The sequence below is a fragment of the Schistocerca serialis genome, chromosome 4, assembly GCF_023864345.2.
Source record: "Schistocerca serialis cubense isolate TAMUIC-IGC-003099 chromosome 4, iqSchSeri2.2, whole genome shotgun sequence".
NCBI lineage: Eukaryota > Metazoa > Arthropoda > Insecta > Orthoptera > Acrididae > Schistocerca > Schistocerca serialis.
In genome coordinates, this window is record NC_064641.1 from 145,718,559 (window position 1) to 145,739,186 (window position 20,628).

General features: G+C 38.6%; 1 protein-coding gene across 5 annotated transcripts in view; it reads right to left on the reverse strand.

Annotated features, from left to right (window-relative positions):
* LOC126473733 (CCR4-NOT transcription complex subunit 7) overlaps positions 1 to 20,628 on the reverse strand; it is a 130,258-nt gene that overhangs the window by 60,703 nt on the left and 48,927 nt on the right. For all 5 annotated transcript variants that reach the window (XM_050100982.1, XM_050100980.1, XM_050100981.1 and 2 more), the window contains 2 exons: positions 17,354 to 17,550; positions 9,303 to 9,464 (listed from right to left, as the gene is read on the reverse strand). In XM_050100982.1, the coding sequence (XP_049956939.1) occupies positions 9,303 to 9,464; positions 17,354 to 17,550 (359 nt within the window). The remainder of the gene's footprint in view (positions 1 to 9,302; positions 9,465 to 17,353; positions 17,551 to 20,628) is intronic.

Here is a 20,628-nt window from a genome sequence, read left to right on the forward strand (position 1 = left end):
CTCCCGAGCAATACATTCCTCCCCGTCCAACAACAATGTTCCTATCCCCAGACCACACAGAAGCATCCCCCTTGTCACCCAATATTATCCTGGCCTCGAAAACATCAACAAATTACTCCGCCAGGGATATGACTTTCTCAAGTCACCCCTGAAATGAGATCATCCCTTGACAAAATTCTCCCCACACCACCCAGAGTTGCCTTTCGTCGCCCCCCTAACCTCCGTAACATCCTTGTTAAACCCTACAATATTCCCAGACTACCTTCTCTACCCAGCGGCTCCTACCACTGTAACCGACCCCGCTGCAAAACCTGCCCCATGCAACCCCCCACAACCACCTACTCCAGCCCCGCTACTGGTAAAACATACACAACTCAAGGCACGGCCCCGTGTGAAACTACATGTCATTGATCAACTGACATGCCTGCACTGCACAGCCTTTTACATCGGTATGACAACAACTAAACTGGCTGAGCGCATGAACAGACACAGACGAACTGTCCGCCTAGGAGATGTCCAATACCCAGTAGCGGAGCATGCCCTCCAGCATAATTCTAGGGACCTAGGAGCCTGCTACACTGTATGTGCCATTTGGCTTCTCCCACCCAACACCAGTCCCTCTGAACTGCGGAGATGGGAACTTGCACTCCAACACATCCTTTCATCCCGCCATCCCCCTGGACTGAACCTACGTTAAACAACCTCACTCCCATTTACTCTTCAGTCTTCTCCTCTTTCCCTTTCCTCTTTAGCCATTCACGCATCTTCTCATCCTACATAGTTGTGATTATCTCTATACTATATACCTCTTTACTTCTGTATGCATCCTCTTTGGTTTGAAGCTGGCACAGTACTTACAGTAGAATATCTTTGGCTTCCCTCTGACAACCATGCCTCCATCCTTGTTACCCTCCCTGTTTTCCTTTCCCTGTTGCTTCATAACCTGGGTTGTGAGTAACTGAATCTACTTTCCCTTCTTCCCTTTCTTTCCCCTCTCTCCTCCCTGATGAAGGAACATTTGTTCCGAAAGCTAGGAACGTAAATTTTCGGTTCTGTTTTTGTGTACCTATCGGCTGTACTGAGCTGAAGTAAGTACTGGCCAGCCCCTCTATCTCTTTGTTAGTATTTGTTTCACATCTTTATATGAGATTTTCCATTAATCATTTAAAGTTAATACTTGGATTAAAATAAAGTGACAAATAATTACATTTAAACTAATTAACTGAATAAAAATAATGATTAAAGTAATTTCAATAAAGATGTAAAAATAAAAAGATTCTTTGAAATTGACAAGGTTCAAACGAACAACCTTTTTCATGTGAGGATTGTTACACAACCAGTCAGTTAATATTTCTATTTTAAAAGATTTAGAACATCATGCAAAATTCTAATTTATTTTCTGTTGTTTGGGCCGGTATTACACTTTCAAATTTCTTTGACAAAGAAATTTGATCAAATATTCATCATAGTCCCTATGGAATGGCTAGTATATAGTAACAGAAGAACAGCATGATATCAACTGAGAAATTGCTTTTTTTCATGCTGTTAGTTTGACAGTTCTCAGTCACTAAATGAGGAGTCATTTTTCCAACATAAATGCAAAATGTAATTAAACTAATATCCCTCCTGTTAATGTTAACATATAACAACCAAATCTGAGTGTATGTACACAGTTCACAGTAGCAGAGTCGTAATCTTAGCATTGAAAATCCTTTAAAATGATAAATATGACCTGATGTGTTTAAGTTCAAAAGGAGTTAATTACGTATATCAGTATGCTTGCCAAATACTTTCTGGTGCTTTATGCTTATTATAGTTCATTTTACAAATTTCTTTACAAATTTCAGATTCATTTTAATACATTCAAAACTAGGCACAATTTTTACATTCTTGGATATTAGCTGCTATTTACTGTTACAAAAACCTTTTGGCCTAGTCCTTGCTTGTATGTCTTGTGTGTAGCTATCAAGATTCTCTTTCTTGGCTTCAACATTTAGTCCTCTAATATGACTGCCTGTGAAGCTTCCTTCTCTTGTGCATATCTTAACCAACAACTAACAAACATTCTAATTACATTTAGCACAAAACTCAATGCCTATACAATTTCAGCTATCTACCACTGCTGCTTCATCAATGAACTGTATTGTGCTAATTTTTCATCCTTAACATGCAACAACAGTTCTTTAATTCCCTTTTCAATCAACAAATAAAAATCAATGGTGACAATGAACTTGCTTTATATCTTTCCTCATTTTCACTTATACAAATCTGCGATTGTAAGCTACTGTAATCTCTTTTGAAGATCTTAAGTGTATTTCCATCTCATTGCCTAAAAAAGGAAAAACATATTATTAAAACCAAGATTATAAGATGCCTTTCCATATTTATAGCACCACACTAAGTTCTGAAACACAACACCCTTTGCATTTTGAATGTGCTTCTCCACCCCATATACACAATATACATAGGTTTCATGTAGTGTTTATACATGCCAGCTGTTTTCAGTAAACAGAAGATGATCACTTTCTTTAATTAAATCTAAGACGAGGCACTAAGAAAGATCAAATAAATCTGACAAAAAGCAACATTTTACTAAAGTGCACTATCCCACTACACCAAAAGTATCTGACAAAGCAAATTGGCCTAAGAAATTTGGCCTTACTCACAAATGAGGGCCCAAGAGGGGGAATGGCTCCAGGCTGAGATACCTGGGACCATAACTTTTACCACCATATAGATGGTTTTTAAACGTCGATCCCATCAGTGGGGGTGTCTCCTTGTTAGACACGTGTTTCTTTGTTAAGAGTGTTATTATGTGACAAACAAAACGACCCATATTACTACTTTTTTGCTTCTAGTAGTACTCGGAACATGTGGAAAGCCATGTTGCACAGCAGATCATATTCTACAGCACAATGTAAGCCTCTTACAACTGTCAAAATATGTCATCACCTTCCAACTCAGAGGAAGGCAAGACCACTCCATTTAACAACAGAACCTTGTCTCAAAGCCCTGCAGTGTTCACATCAAGTTCCATGTTGATTATCAATTTATTTAGCCTCCAGATGTCCATCTGCATCACTAAAGGGAAACTCACTCTCCCAAAACCAGCACATAACACTTGTGGCCAGTAACAAGAGCTGCTGTCTCTCGGACATGTCCGAAAGAACAAAAACTATTTTTGATCCTGCAGCCATTTTTGATTGTGAGCCACAGGAAATAAAGACATTAGCTGTTACTGGGCACTGAAATATATCAATGGGGAAACTTAAAAAATTGTGGCAGACTGGACCTGTAGCCTAAGTAGAGTCCTACTCTGGCTTAAAATTTTCGTTAGTCATGACATATTCACTTAATCATGCACTAGATTCAACTCATTTAAACGTACACTACTGAAGCATAAAGAAATGGTCTCTGGAAGAGTTGTACTGTGTTTTATCTGTTGCCCATTCCCTGTAACAAGGTTTAAATTGATATACATGATGTTTATGTGACTACATTCCATGATGATCATAAAATTTTGAACATGTTAGAAGCTTGAGTTTATGTGAACATGTTATGCTAACAAACTATTTAGATACAATATATCTTCACCTGCTTAGAAACAAGAACACTCAAAATAATTTAAGCCAAATGTGACTTGCAATGCTTTATTTGTGCACAGATGCATTGGTAAATCTATGATTAGTTCCATAACAATAAAAAGATCACTCTGTTTATTACATACATTTTAATATCATTTCTACTGGGCCTATCTATTTCTGATCCTACAAACATGTAACTAAAAATTCAGTTTCTTGATCAAGGTAATTGAAACTGATTTGACAAATACCTAAACAGAAATTTTATGTAGTTTATGGCTAGTATCACATTAGGCAAGGGACTTTTTTCATCACAATACATGTAAACATATCTGAAACACAGATAAAAGTTCATGATTATAAGTTAATAAGTTACTTGCAACCACATCACACCTTAAGCTGCTTGTGTTCCTTGGGTGTTTCTAAATCAGTAACAATAGTGGGGCCAGGCAATCTTGGTTATCTCCTGGCATGCCCCCCCCCCCCCCCCCCCACCACACACAGACACACACACACACACACACACACACACACACACACACACACACAGAGAGAGAGAGAGAGAGAGAGAGAGAGAGAGAGAGAGAGAGAGAGAGAGAGAGAGAGAATGGTTGTGTGTGTGTGTGTGTGTGTGTGTGTGTGTGTGTAGGAGGGCAACTCAATACTGCAGAAAATATTGATTCCACTTGGAAGTGGAACAAAAGGCACTTACAAGTTGTTTCTGTCACGTGGACATGGTAGGGGCAGCCTGTCAGAGAGAACTATGATCCATTTCCTAAAGTTTTGACTGATTTTCAGAATGAAGATACCAGTTTCAAATATACTGTAACTCCATAAATATACACTGGAACTTTGATTTTACATTCTCCAATTTTACATTTTTTGCCATTCTACACCATAAATTCACAGCCCCTGTGAAAAATCCATAAGACCAATGGTAAAAATTCCCCGACTTCACATTTCTTCCTAGTAAGGTTTACCTCGATTCTAAGTTTTTACTTGAATCTCACTTGACTTCGTCCCATTTTCTTCCTACTGACATTTGATGTGGCTGAACGAGTTATAAGTGGCACAGAACACAGATGGTTCACACGACAGGTGGTGGCGGAGTTAAGGGAATAATTTAGGCCGATGTGAGAGAGGAGGTGTGAGGGAGGAAATGCTGACATAATCCACGATCAATATTGCCAAACAACTTACCATATTTAACTTAACCGCACAGTTATGATGGAACTACTGCTAGGTAGCAGTGGTAATGGAAAAACAAGACAGTCAACGTGAAGTATTTCAGACCGAGCCATAAGTGATTAAGGGGCCCAGCCTCCACCTTTTATTGTGCATATATTTCTGATGTACCGGATCCAGCAACAATATCAATTGTCAACCTTTTAAACTCCAACACTGAGTCTCTAAGAATATGTTCAGTCGTAATTGAGGAAACATTGCCCATTTCCAGATAGTGAACTCGTATTGGCTGGCAACTTGTTGAGTCACACAGTAGGCAGCACAGCCAGTGCACCATACTAACACATGTAAAATGACCTTGCCTACTGGATTTGTGGAGAGGGGGAGTGGCCCTTCAGTGACAGGAGTGCTAGTAGGGGTGAAAGCATTTTGTGAAGTGCTGAAAATATACTTTTCATGCAGATGACACACTATGAGAGAGATTTCACACAGAAATAGAAAAAAGGTTTTCAAATCTGATATGATACAGCTGGTAACAACTACATACGCTACTCATGTATACACTTTCCACAAAACACACCACACACTGTAAATCGCAAAGATTGGCAGCAGTGATGGAGAACATGAAACGAAACTGCAGCTCACCTGAGCTTTCTTTCAAATTTACATTTTACACAATGTACAGAAATTCACTGAGCTGACTTGTAAGCTTGTAACGTCAATTGGGGAAGTAAACTCATTTTTTCATGTCTCAGTTTCTCTCATCAAGCCTAAAACAACATGTTAACAGTGGTGAGTATAGGAATGTGGCTCGAAAGAAAAGCATTGAACAATAACAGCAATGGTGGCAAAGTATGTCATTAAGCAGATGTTCGCATTTATGCTCATGGTTTTACCAATTAGCTGTGATGTTTTTGGTTTAATTCAACATGTTCATCAAATTTTGCTTTTTTTTCTGGGTAAGTACAAAGGATGATCTCTCAAAAACATGTGTATTGAACATACAGTTTGCGGTCATAGCATGCCAGAAAACATGCTCGATTATCTTGTACTCAGATACCAGTTTCAATTTTTTGATGAGTTTTTACTTGTTGTTACACATCTGATTTTTTTAAGAACTTATGAAATTCATTACCACAACTTACTGTACAAACACTGTATTGTACATTTAATTTCCTTCACTTAGGTTTTATACAAAATTCACAACATGGTTAAAAATAAGGTGTTTACTTTATCCATTCAGCTGTATGCTTGTGCCACCCATGGACTCCCATCAGGCAATGTGTGCCACCTGTGGCTCACACTTGTTTCTACGAGTTATGATACCTGCGAAACAATGATGTACGATGCATTACCCGTCAGTCACGTACAACGAACAGCTGCGAATACAATTTTGTGTGACCCTTCAACTACAGAGCTTTCTGAACAACTGAGATAGCACATAATTTGTGATTAATCTCGTGTAATTTTATGTGATCTTACGCCACTTTCAAAATAAGAGGTCAATGTATTAAAATAGTAGCCTATGGCATTTGAATAACACTGCTGCCCCACGGTGAGAAACAGGAAAAGCAGCACTGCTAGATGAAGGACAGTGTAAATAAGCATGCCGCCCCATAGTGTGTCAGTGTCAGTGTGAGTGTGAATGTGTTCATCAAATCTTTACCTCAAAGTTCAAACATTTTTAGATTCCTGTTTTGGATACAAACCACTGCAATTCTATACAGAAATGTGACCTGTTTCTGACATTTCTTCATTAATTTCATTTGTTTGTTTCTACACACTGAAATTATGCTTCAAGCTGATTATTGGTATTTTTTGTACAAGTCGTCTGCAGATGACATTTTTTCGATTTCTCACAGATGCCACTGGTCTTGTTTCCTTTGCACATTCCAATTTGACAATTCCTTCTCTTTCCTGCATTGTCTGGCCCTACAGCTAATTCTTCATTCAACTAGCTTTCTTGCTGATCTTTGCTGTTTCCCATTCACGAGTTCATTTATCAGCTAAAGAATAAACATTTTTCTCTACATGTTATTTTCATTTATTTGCTTGTCGATGATCCACATTTATTTCTACCATGTCTAGCATATGGTAGAAGACATGTATCTGTCATTTCCTAAAAGCAAACTCAGTTCAATATTTGTGAATGATTTGATCGAAGATATCCATACCATATTTTGTGCCATTACATACCATACTTTGTGCCGTTACAGAAGATAACATTTTCAGATTTCTTCTTTCCTTCTTCGCCGATTGAAACTTCAGGATGCATTGCACCAAGATTAATGAAATTCTTACTCTAATTCCTTAAGTATGATGTCACGGAGTGTTCTGGTTTATCAGTCTTTTTCAAGATAATGGAATTTTGGTCAAAATGCTTCTTCACATAGATAGTGATTTCTCAGCAAAACTTGTTCATTGTTCTTACTAGCAATATTTTCTTCCGTCGAAGTTTCTTGGAAATTTCAATAGAGGTGAAGAGGCTGTCTGTTATGTTTCTTCCCTCATTTAGAAATAGCTTCAAGGGGCAAAGAACAACATGTGGATGTCAGTAGGCAAAATGATGGGAAAAATTTCAACAAAATGCATTTTTTACAGTGATATCCACTTCTTTATTAAAAAAAGCTCTGTGACAGTTTTGTCATCGTCTAGATATGGAAAACTAATAAATAATTTTCTAAATGTTGAAAAATGCTATTACTATACCATTTTTTTCCTTTATGGTTTCATTTCCGTATGATACTACAACTACTTATTTATTGCTTATGAAAGCATAAACAAAAATTTATCCAATATAATACACAAAGGGCTTTCAAAACTAACAAATTCACCATGCAATAATATTAATAATTAGATAAAGGTGTCAGGTAAACAGTGATAGAGATGAGACATATGTATAACAATAAGAAGAGAAGGACACACCACGTCTACAAAAACAAGAGCATATGCACGATCCAGCTGATATTAGTCTCATGCTGAATGGCGAAATAGTTTCAATACTTCACAACAATGGTTCTGAGTACACTTGCTACTAGTCAGTACCCATTACATTTTCTGATTTCTTCAAACTGATAATGGACTAAACTTTTGCCTTTGTGGCAGGACAAGACATGAGCTCAGTTTCTGACTGAGTGGGGGAGGGGGCTACCTTCCTTCCCCTCCCCCTTCCCACTTACAATATAACACTTCTCCAACAGAGCAAGTTGTCACTTGGGTACTAGATATAGGCAGTGCCTGAGGGAGACTCAGGTTCCAACTCGGTAGTGTTAATATCACGTCGACATTGAGGTCATCAGAGACGTAGCATAGGCTTGGAATATTTCTGGTACGGGGAAGAACTCAGCAGTACCTTTTCAAAGAAGCCATACCAGCATTTGCCTGGAGCTATTCAGGAAAATTTCAGAAAATCTAAATCTGGATAGCCAGCTGCAGATTTGAACTCTTATACTCCCAAATATGAATACAACATGCTAACCATTGTGCCACCTCGCTCTGTCCCCCCATTCTGAGTAACCTATGGTGAAACATACGTAATATGATGTGATGTGATGTAATGTAATGTTCCAACAAGTCTTCATATTGATAACTGCATATTTATGGAATAATACTGTAATGGATAAGTGATTTTAATCTCATTTGGAAAGGCAGTGGCCAGAGAATTATATACTTATTGCCTAACTTTTTTTCTATGCGCGAATGTGTTTGATGGTGCTTGAAAGTAGCAGTTTCTTTCTATCTTTAATTGTTAATGAGTTCTAAATTTATTTACAGGATATTATTATAGTACCTCAAGTTATGTGAATACATCATGAGCAACATGAAATCACATTAACTGATGCTAAATTAACCAATTACAATAAAGTGTACGAAGAGGTATCTAAGTATGCAATATCACAAAGAGAGTAACTAAATGCTATGCCTTCTGCTTAGTAGTAACACTTATACACAAAAGTATTTCAAAAATAAAGTAGATACATAACTAAGGAATGATTTCAACATGTATATCTCCTAACCATAAAAATGAACATTAGCCTCACTTTAATTGAAATGACCCTCCTGCAACATTTAATAACTCATCATATGTTAAGTACATTTTAAACTGAAAACAAAGTAATGATAGCATTTTAATCTAAGTAAACTCATGTTGAATGAAGTGTTTTAATTTTAAATGTGAAAACTATTCCCATATATAGTTTTCAATAATAACACACTCAAAACAATTACAGGCGTCTTCTATCTACAATGTTTTATAGTTCTACCCAGAATATTATTTCAAGAAAAATAAATCGAGTGCCAAATGTCTGTGTTGAGGTACCATTCCCTTTCAGCAGCTGGCATACAATCATTAAAACCAAAATATGTCTTAATGATTATTGCAGCAGCATACACCAAAAGGGAACAGTACAGTAGTTTTATTACAGAGTTCCCCAAGCATGCTACAATAAAATTCTACGGACTGCCAAATTCACACAATAAACCAGGAAGGTTATTTCATTCCCATAAAACTGTTTTACTTAAAGTTATGGAACATACCTGTGAAATGACAGCCACTTTATATTATCCATTAGAACAATGCCAGATGTCATTAAAAGTTCTGCGAAATCTAAAGGGTCTATGCCTTCTTCTTCATGTTTCTTGAACTGAATACCTGAATTCTGCAACAGGTCGATGCTGTCTTGAGCATACATATCTTCCCTAAACCAGAAACAATAACACTGTAACAAAGCTCGTAAAGATAACACTGAAATACTGTTTGGTTTCAGCAACTTAAATTACTGCTTGCAAGTAAGCCATCTTCAAAATGCTTCAAATAAGTGGTCAGGGACCTATTTTGTGTTCTGTTGTTAATGTGGATACTGTAAACATTCACAGGTGTCGATGCAACTGTGAAATGTCCACTCATAACTTAGTAACTTACTGTGAAACTTTGATATCACACTTTTATTCAGAACCAATAGCAATAGTAATACACATGTCTGTGAAAGTTATTAATGAACAGAAAATATTTATAGTACAGAGAGAAAATCTACTCACTCAATGACAACAAACAGAAACACAGAGACTTAAAACTGCTGTTTCAGAATAAGGGTCCCTTTCCTCAGAAAAAGAGGAAAAGCCTGTGATAAGATATGTTATTGTTGTTGTTGTTGTTGTTGTTGTTTATTTGTGGTGCTTAACGTCATGGTTATCAGCATCCTTATATTTACTGTACAATTTTAATAAGGCTTCAAAAATGGTTCAAATGGCTCTGAGCACTATGGGACTTAACATCTTAGGTCATCAGTCCCCTAGAACTTAGAACTACTTAAACCTAACTAACCTAAGGACAACACACACATCCATGCCCGAGGCAGGATTCGAACCTGCGACCGTAGCAGTCGCGCGGTTCCGGACTGCGCGCCTAGAACCGCGAGACCACCGCGGCCGGCTTAATAAGGCTAGAACATATAAAATCCAGATCTGCAAAAAAAGCTACACACGATCACATCTGATCTCTCACGCTCAGCACTCTAAGCCACTCTTAATGGTACAAAAATAAAAACCAATATATGACAAACTATTAAAATGTTGTTAGCAGACCAGGAAAGTAACCAAGAAGCAAATGAAGAAATCATGATTGGCTGTTCACTAATGTAATAACTGAATGAGCCAATCATCCCCTACACACTCTAAAATGTCCTGCCTAACAGCTTAGGAAGGTCAGACGAAACATATAATTTTAAATCACATGCCATATCATCTCATCATCACTTAAAATAAAGGGCAGGTCTGCCAATAAACCAGCTTCTACCCTCTCGTCTGTATAAACGACTCTCAATTGAAATGTGTCTAACTGTAATCAGCATGAATGGTGGACTCCATGTGGTTCCCAAGTCATGTAGCATCCATAAACCATAAAATTACCAAATATGCAGCAACCAGCAGCAAAATCATGTTTTATTTATTCACTATTGCAAATCGATTTCAACTGATTAACAGCCATCATCAGTGCTTTCAACTAATATGTGCCCTGAGTAGTAATACTGTCTTAAGCAGAGATCAAACAGTACTACTACTCAGGGCACATATTGGTTGAAAACACCGATGATGGCTGTTAATCAGTTGAAGTCGATTTGCAAAAGTGAATAAATAAAACATGATTTTGCGACTGGTTGCTGCATATTTGGTAATTTTATGTGATCAGCATGTCAAATGCATCAAACAAACCAGCGGATCATTAAGTTCCAGAAAGAAGCTATGGGTTAGTGAGCTGCTTCCTATTCAAAGATTTGCTAAGCACACGTCACTCTCCTAACTGGCCAGCCTCTTTTTATTGATCACAGCTTGTTATCTGTCATCTCCAACCACTCTACCTCCAAAAGATGCATGATGCACCTTCTCAGCAATGACACCATGGCATGCGGAGGGATAGGACAGTGGATTATGTCTAGAAGGCTGCATGCCTCCTTGGCTGTGGCATCAGCAAAATTCATTCTCAAGAATCCCTATATGTATTAGTACCTAGAAGAATAACAACTCCTTTCCCTGTCTTTGCAACTGCAAAAGGGCATCACGTACGTTCTGCGCATCAGAGCAGATCTGGAATTTCAAACCATGATTACGTTTCATCTGATACACAGTTCTACGAATCACATAGTGTTCAACGTTAAATACAGTAAACTCACTGGGAAGGCAGAGCCTGGCAATGAGCAGTTCACAGGACTCCTCATTGTGGATTATATGCTACCGACAGAAACTGTGAACAAAGTCATGCTTAAAACATTCCCCTGAGGGACACTGTGAACTGGGGGAATTTATCAGCAAGAACAGTCCTGACCCTGAGCCCAAAATGACATTCAGCAAGGAAGAAGCGCCGAAAAATTGAGAGTGAACCACAAAATCCCCATTTGTGTAACTGATATATGATACTGTGCCTCCATGTCAATGCCATATGCCGTTTGAATGTCAAAAATGAAATGATTTATACTATATGTTGCTTTCATATTACTGCCTCCAGTAGTGTTCGGTTAGTGAGGAAAAGAGACTGGTAAGGCTCAATGCTACAATAACTGACTTACCTTGTATCCTTACACGTTACCAGTCCCATAACCTCCCAGATTTCCTCTCTTCTACCAGGTGCAGTCCCTGCTTCTCTAAGTAAGTTCATATCTTTCTACATGCTTACATCTGATCCCACTTCATGAACAGTTTCTTTACATCCCTATCACAACAACTGACATAAACAATTTGTTTCTAAAAGTACAAATCCAGAATGTAATATAATGTAGCAAGAGATAATAGAATCAGCAACGAAATGTCATGATATAAAAAGCCAGTGGATGAGGGGAAGATAAAGAGAAGGCAGAAGAAAGGGGGAGGGAGGAAGGGAGGCAGTATTCAACTGGTAGTGCAGAGACCTGTAGGCCTATTACAACTGTACATTAAAAAATGGAATGTTTATTGAGTAATACCAATTACACGGAACAAAGGTGCAAAAACAATGGAGCTGAAGTATGAGTGGTGCAATGTTAGTAACTGAAAATGAGGTTACTTCCTTGTTAGAAATAATACCAATGGTAAAAGCGTCATATTAACTACCAAATGCATACTGGTATATTATTACTACAGCAATCTCAAAAAATTTGCATTTACAATAAATGCAAATACAGGTGGAAATTTTGTCTCAAAATGTGGAAACACAATCTTACATAATGAATGCTATTTCATAGCAAATTCTATCCAGATGAAGTATTCTATCAAAGAAACAATGAGATGACAAAAGTCTTGGGTTATGATCTCCTAATATTGTATCAGATTTCCTTTTACCCATACAATGCAGTAACTTGACATGGCATTGACTCAACAAGTCGTTGGAAGTTCCATGCAGAAATATTAAGCCATGCTGCCTCTATAGCTGCCTGTAATTGTGAAAGTGTTGCCAGTGCAGGATTTTGGGCACAAATTGATGTCTTGACTATGCCCCAAATTTCTTGATGGGATTCATGTCGGGCGATCGGTGTGGCCAAACCAATACCTCAAAATTGTCCAGAATGTTCTTCGGACCAATTGTGAACAACTGTGGCCCAACATGCCTGAACAACTGTGGCCCAACATGGCTCATTTTTCATCTGTAAAAATTCCATTTGTTGAAAACACGAAGTCCATGAATGGCTGCAAATGTGCTCCAAGTAGCCAAACATAACCAATCCAGTCAATGATCAGTTTAGTTGGACCAGAGGACCCAATTATTCCATGAGAGCACAGCCCACACCATTATGGAGCCAACACCAGCTTGCTTGTTGACAACTAGGGTCCATGGCTTCGTGGGGTCTTTGCCACACTCAAACCCTACCATCAGCTCTTACCAACTAAAATCGGGACTCATCTGATCAGGCCATGGTTTTCCAGTCATCTAGGGTCCAAACAGGTTTTGTCATGCTGCTAACAAAGGCACTCGCATCCGTCATCTGCTGCTGATGCCCATGAACACCAAATTTCGCCGCACTGCCCTAAAGGATACATTCATCGTACGTCCCACCTGTATTTCTGTGGTTATTTCATGCAGTGTTGCTTGTCTGTTAGCACTCACAACTCTAAACAAACACTGTTGCTCTCAGCCATTAAGTAAAGGCCGTCAGCCACTGCATTGCCCATGGTGATTATTTCCCAACAAGTTCCAAAACGGAATATCCCGTGCATCTAGCTCCAACTGTGTTTTAAGTCTTAATACCCGTCATGCAGCCATGATCATGTCGGAAACCTTGTCACACAAATCATCTGAGTACAAATGACAGCTCAGCCAAGGTACTGCCCTTTTCTATACTACCAATACTACCACCCTCTGTATCTGTACATATCACTATCCCACGACTTTTGCTCACTCAATGTAGCTTCAAATAGCTTTATTTTCTGCATACAAATATCTAAAATGTAACCAATTTGCTGTGTAATTCAATGTAGGACTTTACCATGGACCTATCGGCTTAGAACAAAGAAACACGAACATTTGTCAACTCGTTACAATTCAAAAGTTGATGCAATTTGGACACTTTAATATAGCAAGTGTTTTGAACTGTGATTGCTCCAAATAACAGTAGAGGTCAAAACTGAACTACCTCATTTACGACACAGCCAACCTCAGCAAGCAACTGTGCAATAGTCATTAATGAATTCCGTGTGTTGCACTTTGCACATCGTTTTCTTTTATTATTTTGAAATGAGTGCATAGACTAATCCAGATCCATCACAGATTTCAACTAACACCTTCACCACACCATAAGGCATCAGGAATCCCTATAACCATGTGTCAGTTCTGCTTTCGCAGAAACACAGAACACGGATGTAGGCTGGCTGCCCTGGTGCCCTGCAAGACAGAGGCGGGACTTGTAACCATGCACTTTTCCTCTCCTCTCCCCTCTGAGAGTCTTAAATCTAGTTTGTTTACACTTGAGGCCGACTGCCAGTTTATAGTGTCCATACTTTGGAGTATAGCAACATGCAAACAAAATCTGTGTATGTTTTTTGATCACGCAAAAAGTCTTCCCCTAAAGTGCTAATAGAGTTATTTTTGGTCCTATTTCTATGGTAAGCATCTTGTACAATCTACCTGTTGCATTGGCAACAGGTTTGACTGCCCATGAAGGATTGAAATCAATGTTCTCTATATCTCGTAATTACCAAACTGGGTGCAAAAATAAAAGTAATGTTGAGGAACATCTTAAATCAAAGAAGCAGTCTGTTCACTGCTGATGCTTATTAGCAGAAACACTCCTTTGTTCAAAGTCTTAAATAGTGCCACAAGATGAAAACCAGTGAAGTAGTTCACTATCAACCCTTCACTGCTGTATACATATACACACATCCTGCTATGCCATTTCCTCTGGAGCTGTGGATGTGTATGTGTGTGCTGCTTGGGTTTTGTTAGAATGCTTTGGACATCTGTATGCATCCCACTTCACTGACCTCTCACTGCTGTGGACAACATACTTCCACACCTCGATGAATCAAAAAGTTTCAAGTGTTTATCATACAATGTATGTGACTCATTTGGAAAAAAAAAATTAATAAATATTTTAATACCTTCAATCACTTTACGAGATATGACTATTTTTATGACTAACGATTCACGATGCGCAAGGACGTGAATAGGCACATCACGCACAACTGTCCATTGGATATAAAACCCAATAACTCTAATACGGAATGTTACAATTCTGCTCTCAATTTTAAATACATTTTGGCACCTTATCTACATTTCATTCACTGGAATGTACGAGTTAAAAATCAACCACATGTGAAGTTTACACGTATTTTTACCTCTGCAAACACTTTAAAATCGTGCAATGTTTTACTGAATTTGATGCAGCACAGTAAGTATGATGGATAACAAAAAGAAATTCAGTTCCTTATCAAGTGAAGATATCAGACTGTATTTTGACTGCAGCACTGTTGGTGAGAGAAGTAGGAAACAAAGCTGACAGCGAGATGGAAACATTTACAGACTAGGACAGAGACAGATATTGTCCTGAAATCTAAATATTCTCCACATTTTATGGACAACATTAGCAATACGATGGCAACTACCTGCAAAAGACTGCACCAACGACAACATTACAAAGCAGCTGTACCACAAAACTGATGTCTACAGCAGCCACACTGCAGCAATGTTGATGGCAACACTTTCGTGGACAAATATTGCCATAAAATATGGTCCACGTAAAGACCCCTTAAAAGGCTATCAGTAACATTACTAAGTCTTCTCCTCAAATAAAGAACAATGGAGATACACTGACTGGAAAAACTGCAACACCAAAGAACATGGGTCATTTAACTGATAAGTGAGGTGACAGGTAATTGATCACTGTAGGACCAAATGAAACACACATTACAGTAAAGGTTGCCCAATCACATCAATACACAGTATATTGGTGGCAACACAGATTTGTATTCTCACATACATCCACTCATACAGGCACTAGTTACTTTACCCTGCAGAAACACCAATATGAAAGTGAGTTGTAACTGATGATCCCACCATACCACTAAGCCTGGAATGGGACCTCGGCATTGTGGGCAAGTTCACTCTGGAATAAGCAGCTCACCAAGTATACAAATGGTTCCAATGGCTCTAAGCACTATGGGACTTAACATCTGAGGTCTTCAGTCCCCTAGACTTAGAACTACTTAAGCCTAACTAACCTAAGGACATCACACACATCCATGCCCGAGGCAGGATACATACCTGCGACCGTAGCAGTTCTGGACTGAAGTGCCTAGAATCGCTCGGCCACAGTGGCCGGCACCAAATATACACCATACACGGTTACATCCAACATTCACATTCAGACAGAACCTACTCTCATCACTGAAGACAACAGACTGCCATTCCACTCTCCAGTCAACTCTTTCACACCATCACAGTAGTAATACTTGGTGGTGTCGTGATGTCACTGGGAATACGGCCAGAGGCACACATGATTTTAACCCTCTGCAAGCAAACAGCTCCCAATGATCCCTGATTATGCAGCAGAGGCAACATGTGCCCTGATTTCATTCCTGGATGACATGCGGTTGGCTACCACTGCTTGTATAATGCTCTGATCTTGACATGCATCTGTACTATGCAGATAGCCACAACCTGGTCCACAGGTGTGTGAATGTTCCACAGGCCACTACTGACAGCAGTGACACACCGCCAATCCACTGTGCCCTAATGTGTGTAGCAATCCATCAATTTGTCCATTCAGGTTCCCAAAGGCCAACAATGCAACCACGCTCAAATAGTTTAAGCTGTTCAACAGCAGTACATACCCATCGGTGGCACACAATTGTACCCCAGAATGAATATTGCAAACTGTGTTCACCTCTAAACGTAGCACAGCTACTGCCTGCAGAGTCGAAACAAAAGTGCATAGACAGACCTCCTGATCACCTATGATGTAACAAATTAACTGCTAACACTACAAGCCCTCAAGACGCACATATTATACCCTAGTGCTGCTGAACAGCCCTTGAGGGTATTGGCCCCCCACCCCAATCCCAGCAGTGTATTATTAATGACAAAGGTGCCATTTCCATCAACATTCTTTTCTCTAGAAACTTGAAATTTCCACACAAAATAGACTGATTTAAGAAATGAGGTTATCACATTGTCATGTTCTGACATGAAATTCATTTAGTATGAATCTAGGGATCTGCCACGAAAATTCAAATACTGTTGCTCAGCTTTCATACATTTGTTCTGTACAGTGACGTAAAATCGTTTTGAGTGAAACGTCACATTTGGTATAAAGGCCCACCATTCTCATCAACAACAAAACATTTTGACATGCCCACAATGACAAGTAATTACAATAAAAACTGACAGTACTTTGAAAATTGTATCCCTGTCACAAATTAGTTGCAAACTGGAACCTCACAGTCTCTCTACTTTCCTTGGCAACATCTCAAATGAGATTCAAAAGCTACATGGGATTCAATATAGTTAATGAAATGAAAGTTTAGTTTCTTTCCGACCTCAGTCTTAACATTACTCCATACTATGCTGACACATTCAATTTCATCAGAAAACTGATACTATATAATTTAATACTTTTAAAACTTACGATAAGTTGAATTTGAAGTTAAACTGCCACGTTGTGTATGCACCACCAGGTGTCTTGCCATTCTCGTCTAGAAATGTCAACCCCAATTGGATAATCCGTAACAGATCGACATTGCAGCGTAGCAGTTGATATTGATAGTCTGCTGTGCTGCGGAATTCGCCAATTGGTCGTGCCACAACACCAGGGAACTCAGTATCCTGGGGAAAAAAAAACTCCCATTCATCAATTGTCAATAAGCATCGTCATTACTAATGTAAGGTTTATCACAATAAAAGATCTTTATGCAGCATTTGAGTTTCACAGACATTTTGTTAGACATAATGAAACTATTTCTACTCCTTTGTTTTGGATAAAAATTCTTCTAGAAGATTGCTTAACTGTATGCATTTATAAAGCACTCGCTACTATCGATTTGAGGCAAAACATTCAAATTCAATGTGCTTAAAGATTACTTTGATTTAACACAAAAAAAAAAATCAAGCTTGCTCTTATCAAAAACACATTTTTTTAAAATTTGTATCAGACACATAATATTGCGAATATTAATAAAATATATCAGTACAAGTATGAAAATAGAACAGTCTTGCACTTTTAACAAACAATCACATTACACAATGTAGCATAACAACTCACCAAGAGGGAACACACACAAGTTAAGGAAATGTGCAAGCTTTTGGAGCCAGTGGCTCCTTCTGGCAGATGCGCTGAAGAGGAAAGTAGAGGGATGGAACAAAAGGACTGGTTAGTTTTAGAACACTACAGAGTTACGGAAAAGTTGCCCAGAGCACTGGGTAAGGGGAGACTTAACAGACAGGATGAGGACTTCTCAATAACCTTGGCTTTCTTCCAGATGCTAAACGACTTGGCTGGTTTCTATACAACTCTTCAAAATTCTAATACTATTGCTTTGTTTTAACTCCAAAACGTTTATTTAATCATTAAGGACTGTGGCCTCCTGATCTTTGCTCTACGTAACTGACTTGTTTAATTAGTCTGTGTTGAAGGCATGAAAGATATTAGTGGTTCGCCTTCATTCCTAGTTATTTTTGAGTTTAAGTTTGGAATAATAGAAGTACAGTTTCATGTCTCAGAAGACATACATGAACTGTGCTGGGAATTATTAAATGAAATGGTATTTCTAAAAATCCCTCCTCTTATTAAAATTTGTGGGACTGATGAAGCACGCAGATGTTGTACCGAAGCAGGTGGATCTTTATGCTCATCTTCCCCCTACAATTATTTTTTGTGTATATTTTCAATATTGTGATTTATATGGCACCTGTACCTAAAATATCAAATATTGACTCAGGGCTTAACCAAATTAACTTTATTGTCTATTACATTCTTTTGGTTATTTAAAATTCATTAGTGTGACAAGAATGAGATTTTCACTCTGCAGCAGAGTGTGCGCTGATATGAAACTTCCTGGCAGATTAAAACTGTGTGCCAGACCGAGACTCAAACTCGGGACCTTTGCAAGTGCTCTTGCCCGCGAAAGGCAAAGGTCCCGAGTTCGAGTCTCGGTCCAGCACACAGTTTTAATCTGCCAGGAAGTTTCATTAGTGTGACTAGTTTACCGGAAAAAAAAACTAATCACAAAACACCAGTAACCTAAAACTCCATTAGCATTATTCATATGTAAACATATATCCAATTAATAATGTAGATATAGTAGATGAAAAAGGCCATGTCAATAACTATAGCATTTATAAAGCTAATGACGAAAACATGTTAGAAAGTTATGCAATCATTTAGTTTCTAAGTAATTAGCTTCTTCAGTTAAAACAATGTTACTGGATTAGAATTTCATACTTTGGCAAACTAGCCAGTATAATTCAACAGAAATTATCATTGTACCTGAAACTCATTTATCAAACAAAGCTGCTTCCATTATTCGGTTACTCAGAAAAGTAAATCTTTAATTGTCATTTACAAAAATACAGTAAACAAAAACAGCTAACTTTAGTTTTAATTATTGAAAACTTTAAAGAATAATGTTGAAAGCCACTTTATGTAAGTCTGTGGTGTCTTAGAAAGCAGCAACACCTATGTCTGAAAATCTAAGATAATTTACTGCAGACGATTTTTTACAGTTTACTAATCAGAAAACGTACTGCAATTAACCTAAATTTTGGGTCTGGGAATACGCTCCACGATTCAGTGCCACCCCCCCCCCCCCCTCGTGGTGCTTCCAAGTGATAATTGCTATGCACATCATCACATATCATATTTGTTCCTATCTGACTGCTAGATCTGAAAGACACTGAATTTTAAGGACGTAATTCTGTGACTGTGTTAAGTATTTGTTGCTACTCAGTGTTAGGTTACTGCGCTCAACTATTATACATGGATGGGGAAAAAAATCTCAACACCAAAAAATAATTAATGAAGACTGATGTAATTTTGGGAATACATTTGTCTAAGTAACATATGTAAGTTATTAACATTGCAAGACCACAGGTTAATGTGAGTCATTGCAAATGTGAAATGGTGGTATGTTGATGACCAGTGTAACTGCCACACTATTGAATGGAAGCATGCAAATGTGCATGCATTGTGGTGTACACATGGTGGACGTCAGTTTGTGGGGTGAAGTTCCATGCCTTTTGCACTTGGTCAGTCAACAGAGGCTTGATTAATGGTGTTTGTGGGTGATGCTGGAGTTGTCAGGTAATGTAACATGCATGCTCACGTGGAGACAGATCAGGTGATCGAGCAGGCCAAGACACCATGTTGACACGTCGTAGTGCATGCTGGGTTACAACATGCTGTATGTGGGTGAGTCTTATCCTGTTGGAAAACACATCTTGGAATACTGTTCATGAATGGCAGCATGACAGGCTGAATCACCAAACTGACATACTATTTTGCAGTCAGAGTGCATGGGATAACCACGAAATCGCATCCCAGACCACAACTCCAGGCATATGTCCAGTGTGTCCAGCATGTAGACTGGTTGGTTGCAGGCCCTCAACTGGCCTCCTCCCAACACACGGCCATCACTGCACAAAGGCAGAATAAGCTTTCATCAACAAACCCAACAGACCTCCATCCTGCACTTCAATGAGCTCTTGCTCAACACCAATGAAGTTGCAAATGGCAGTGGTTTAGGGTTTGTGAAATGCACACTACAGGGCACCTTGCTTGGAACTGTTCTTCAAGTAACAGATTTGTTACAGTTCATTGTGTCACTGGTGCCAACTGCTGCTCAAACTGCTGCTGCAGATGCAGTAAGATGCGCCAGAGTCATACACTAAACACAATGGTATGTACAG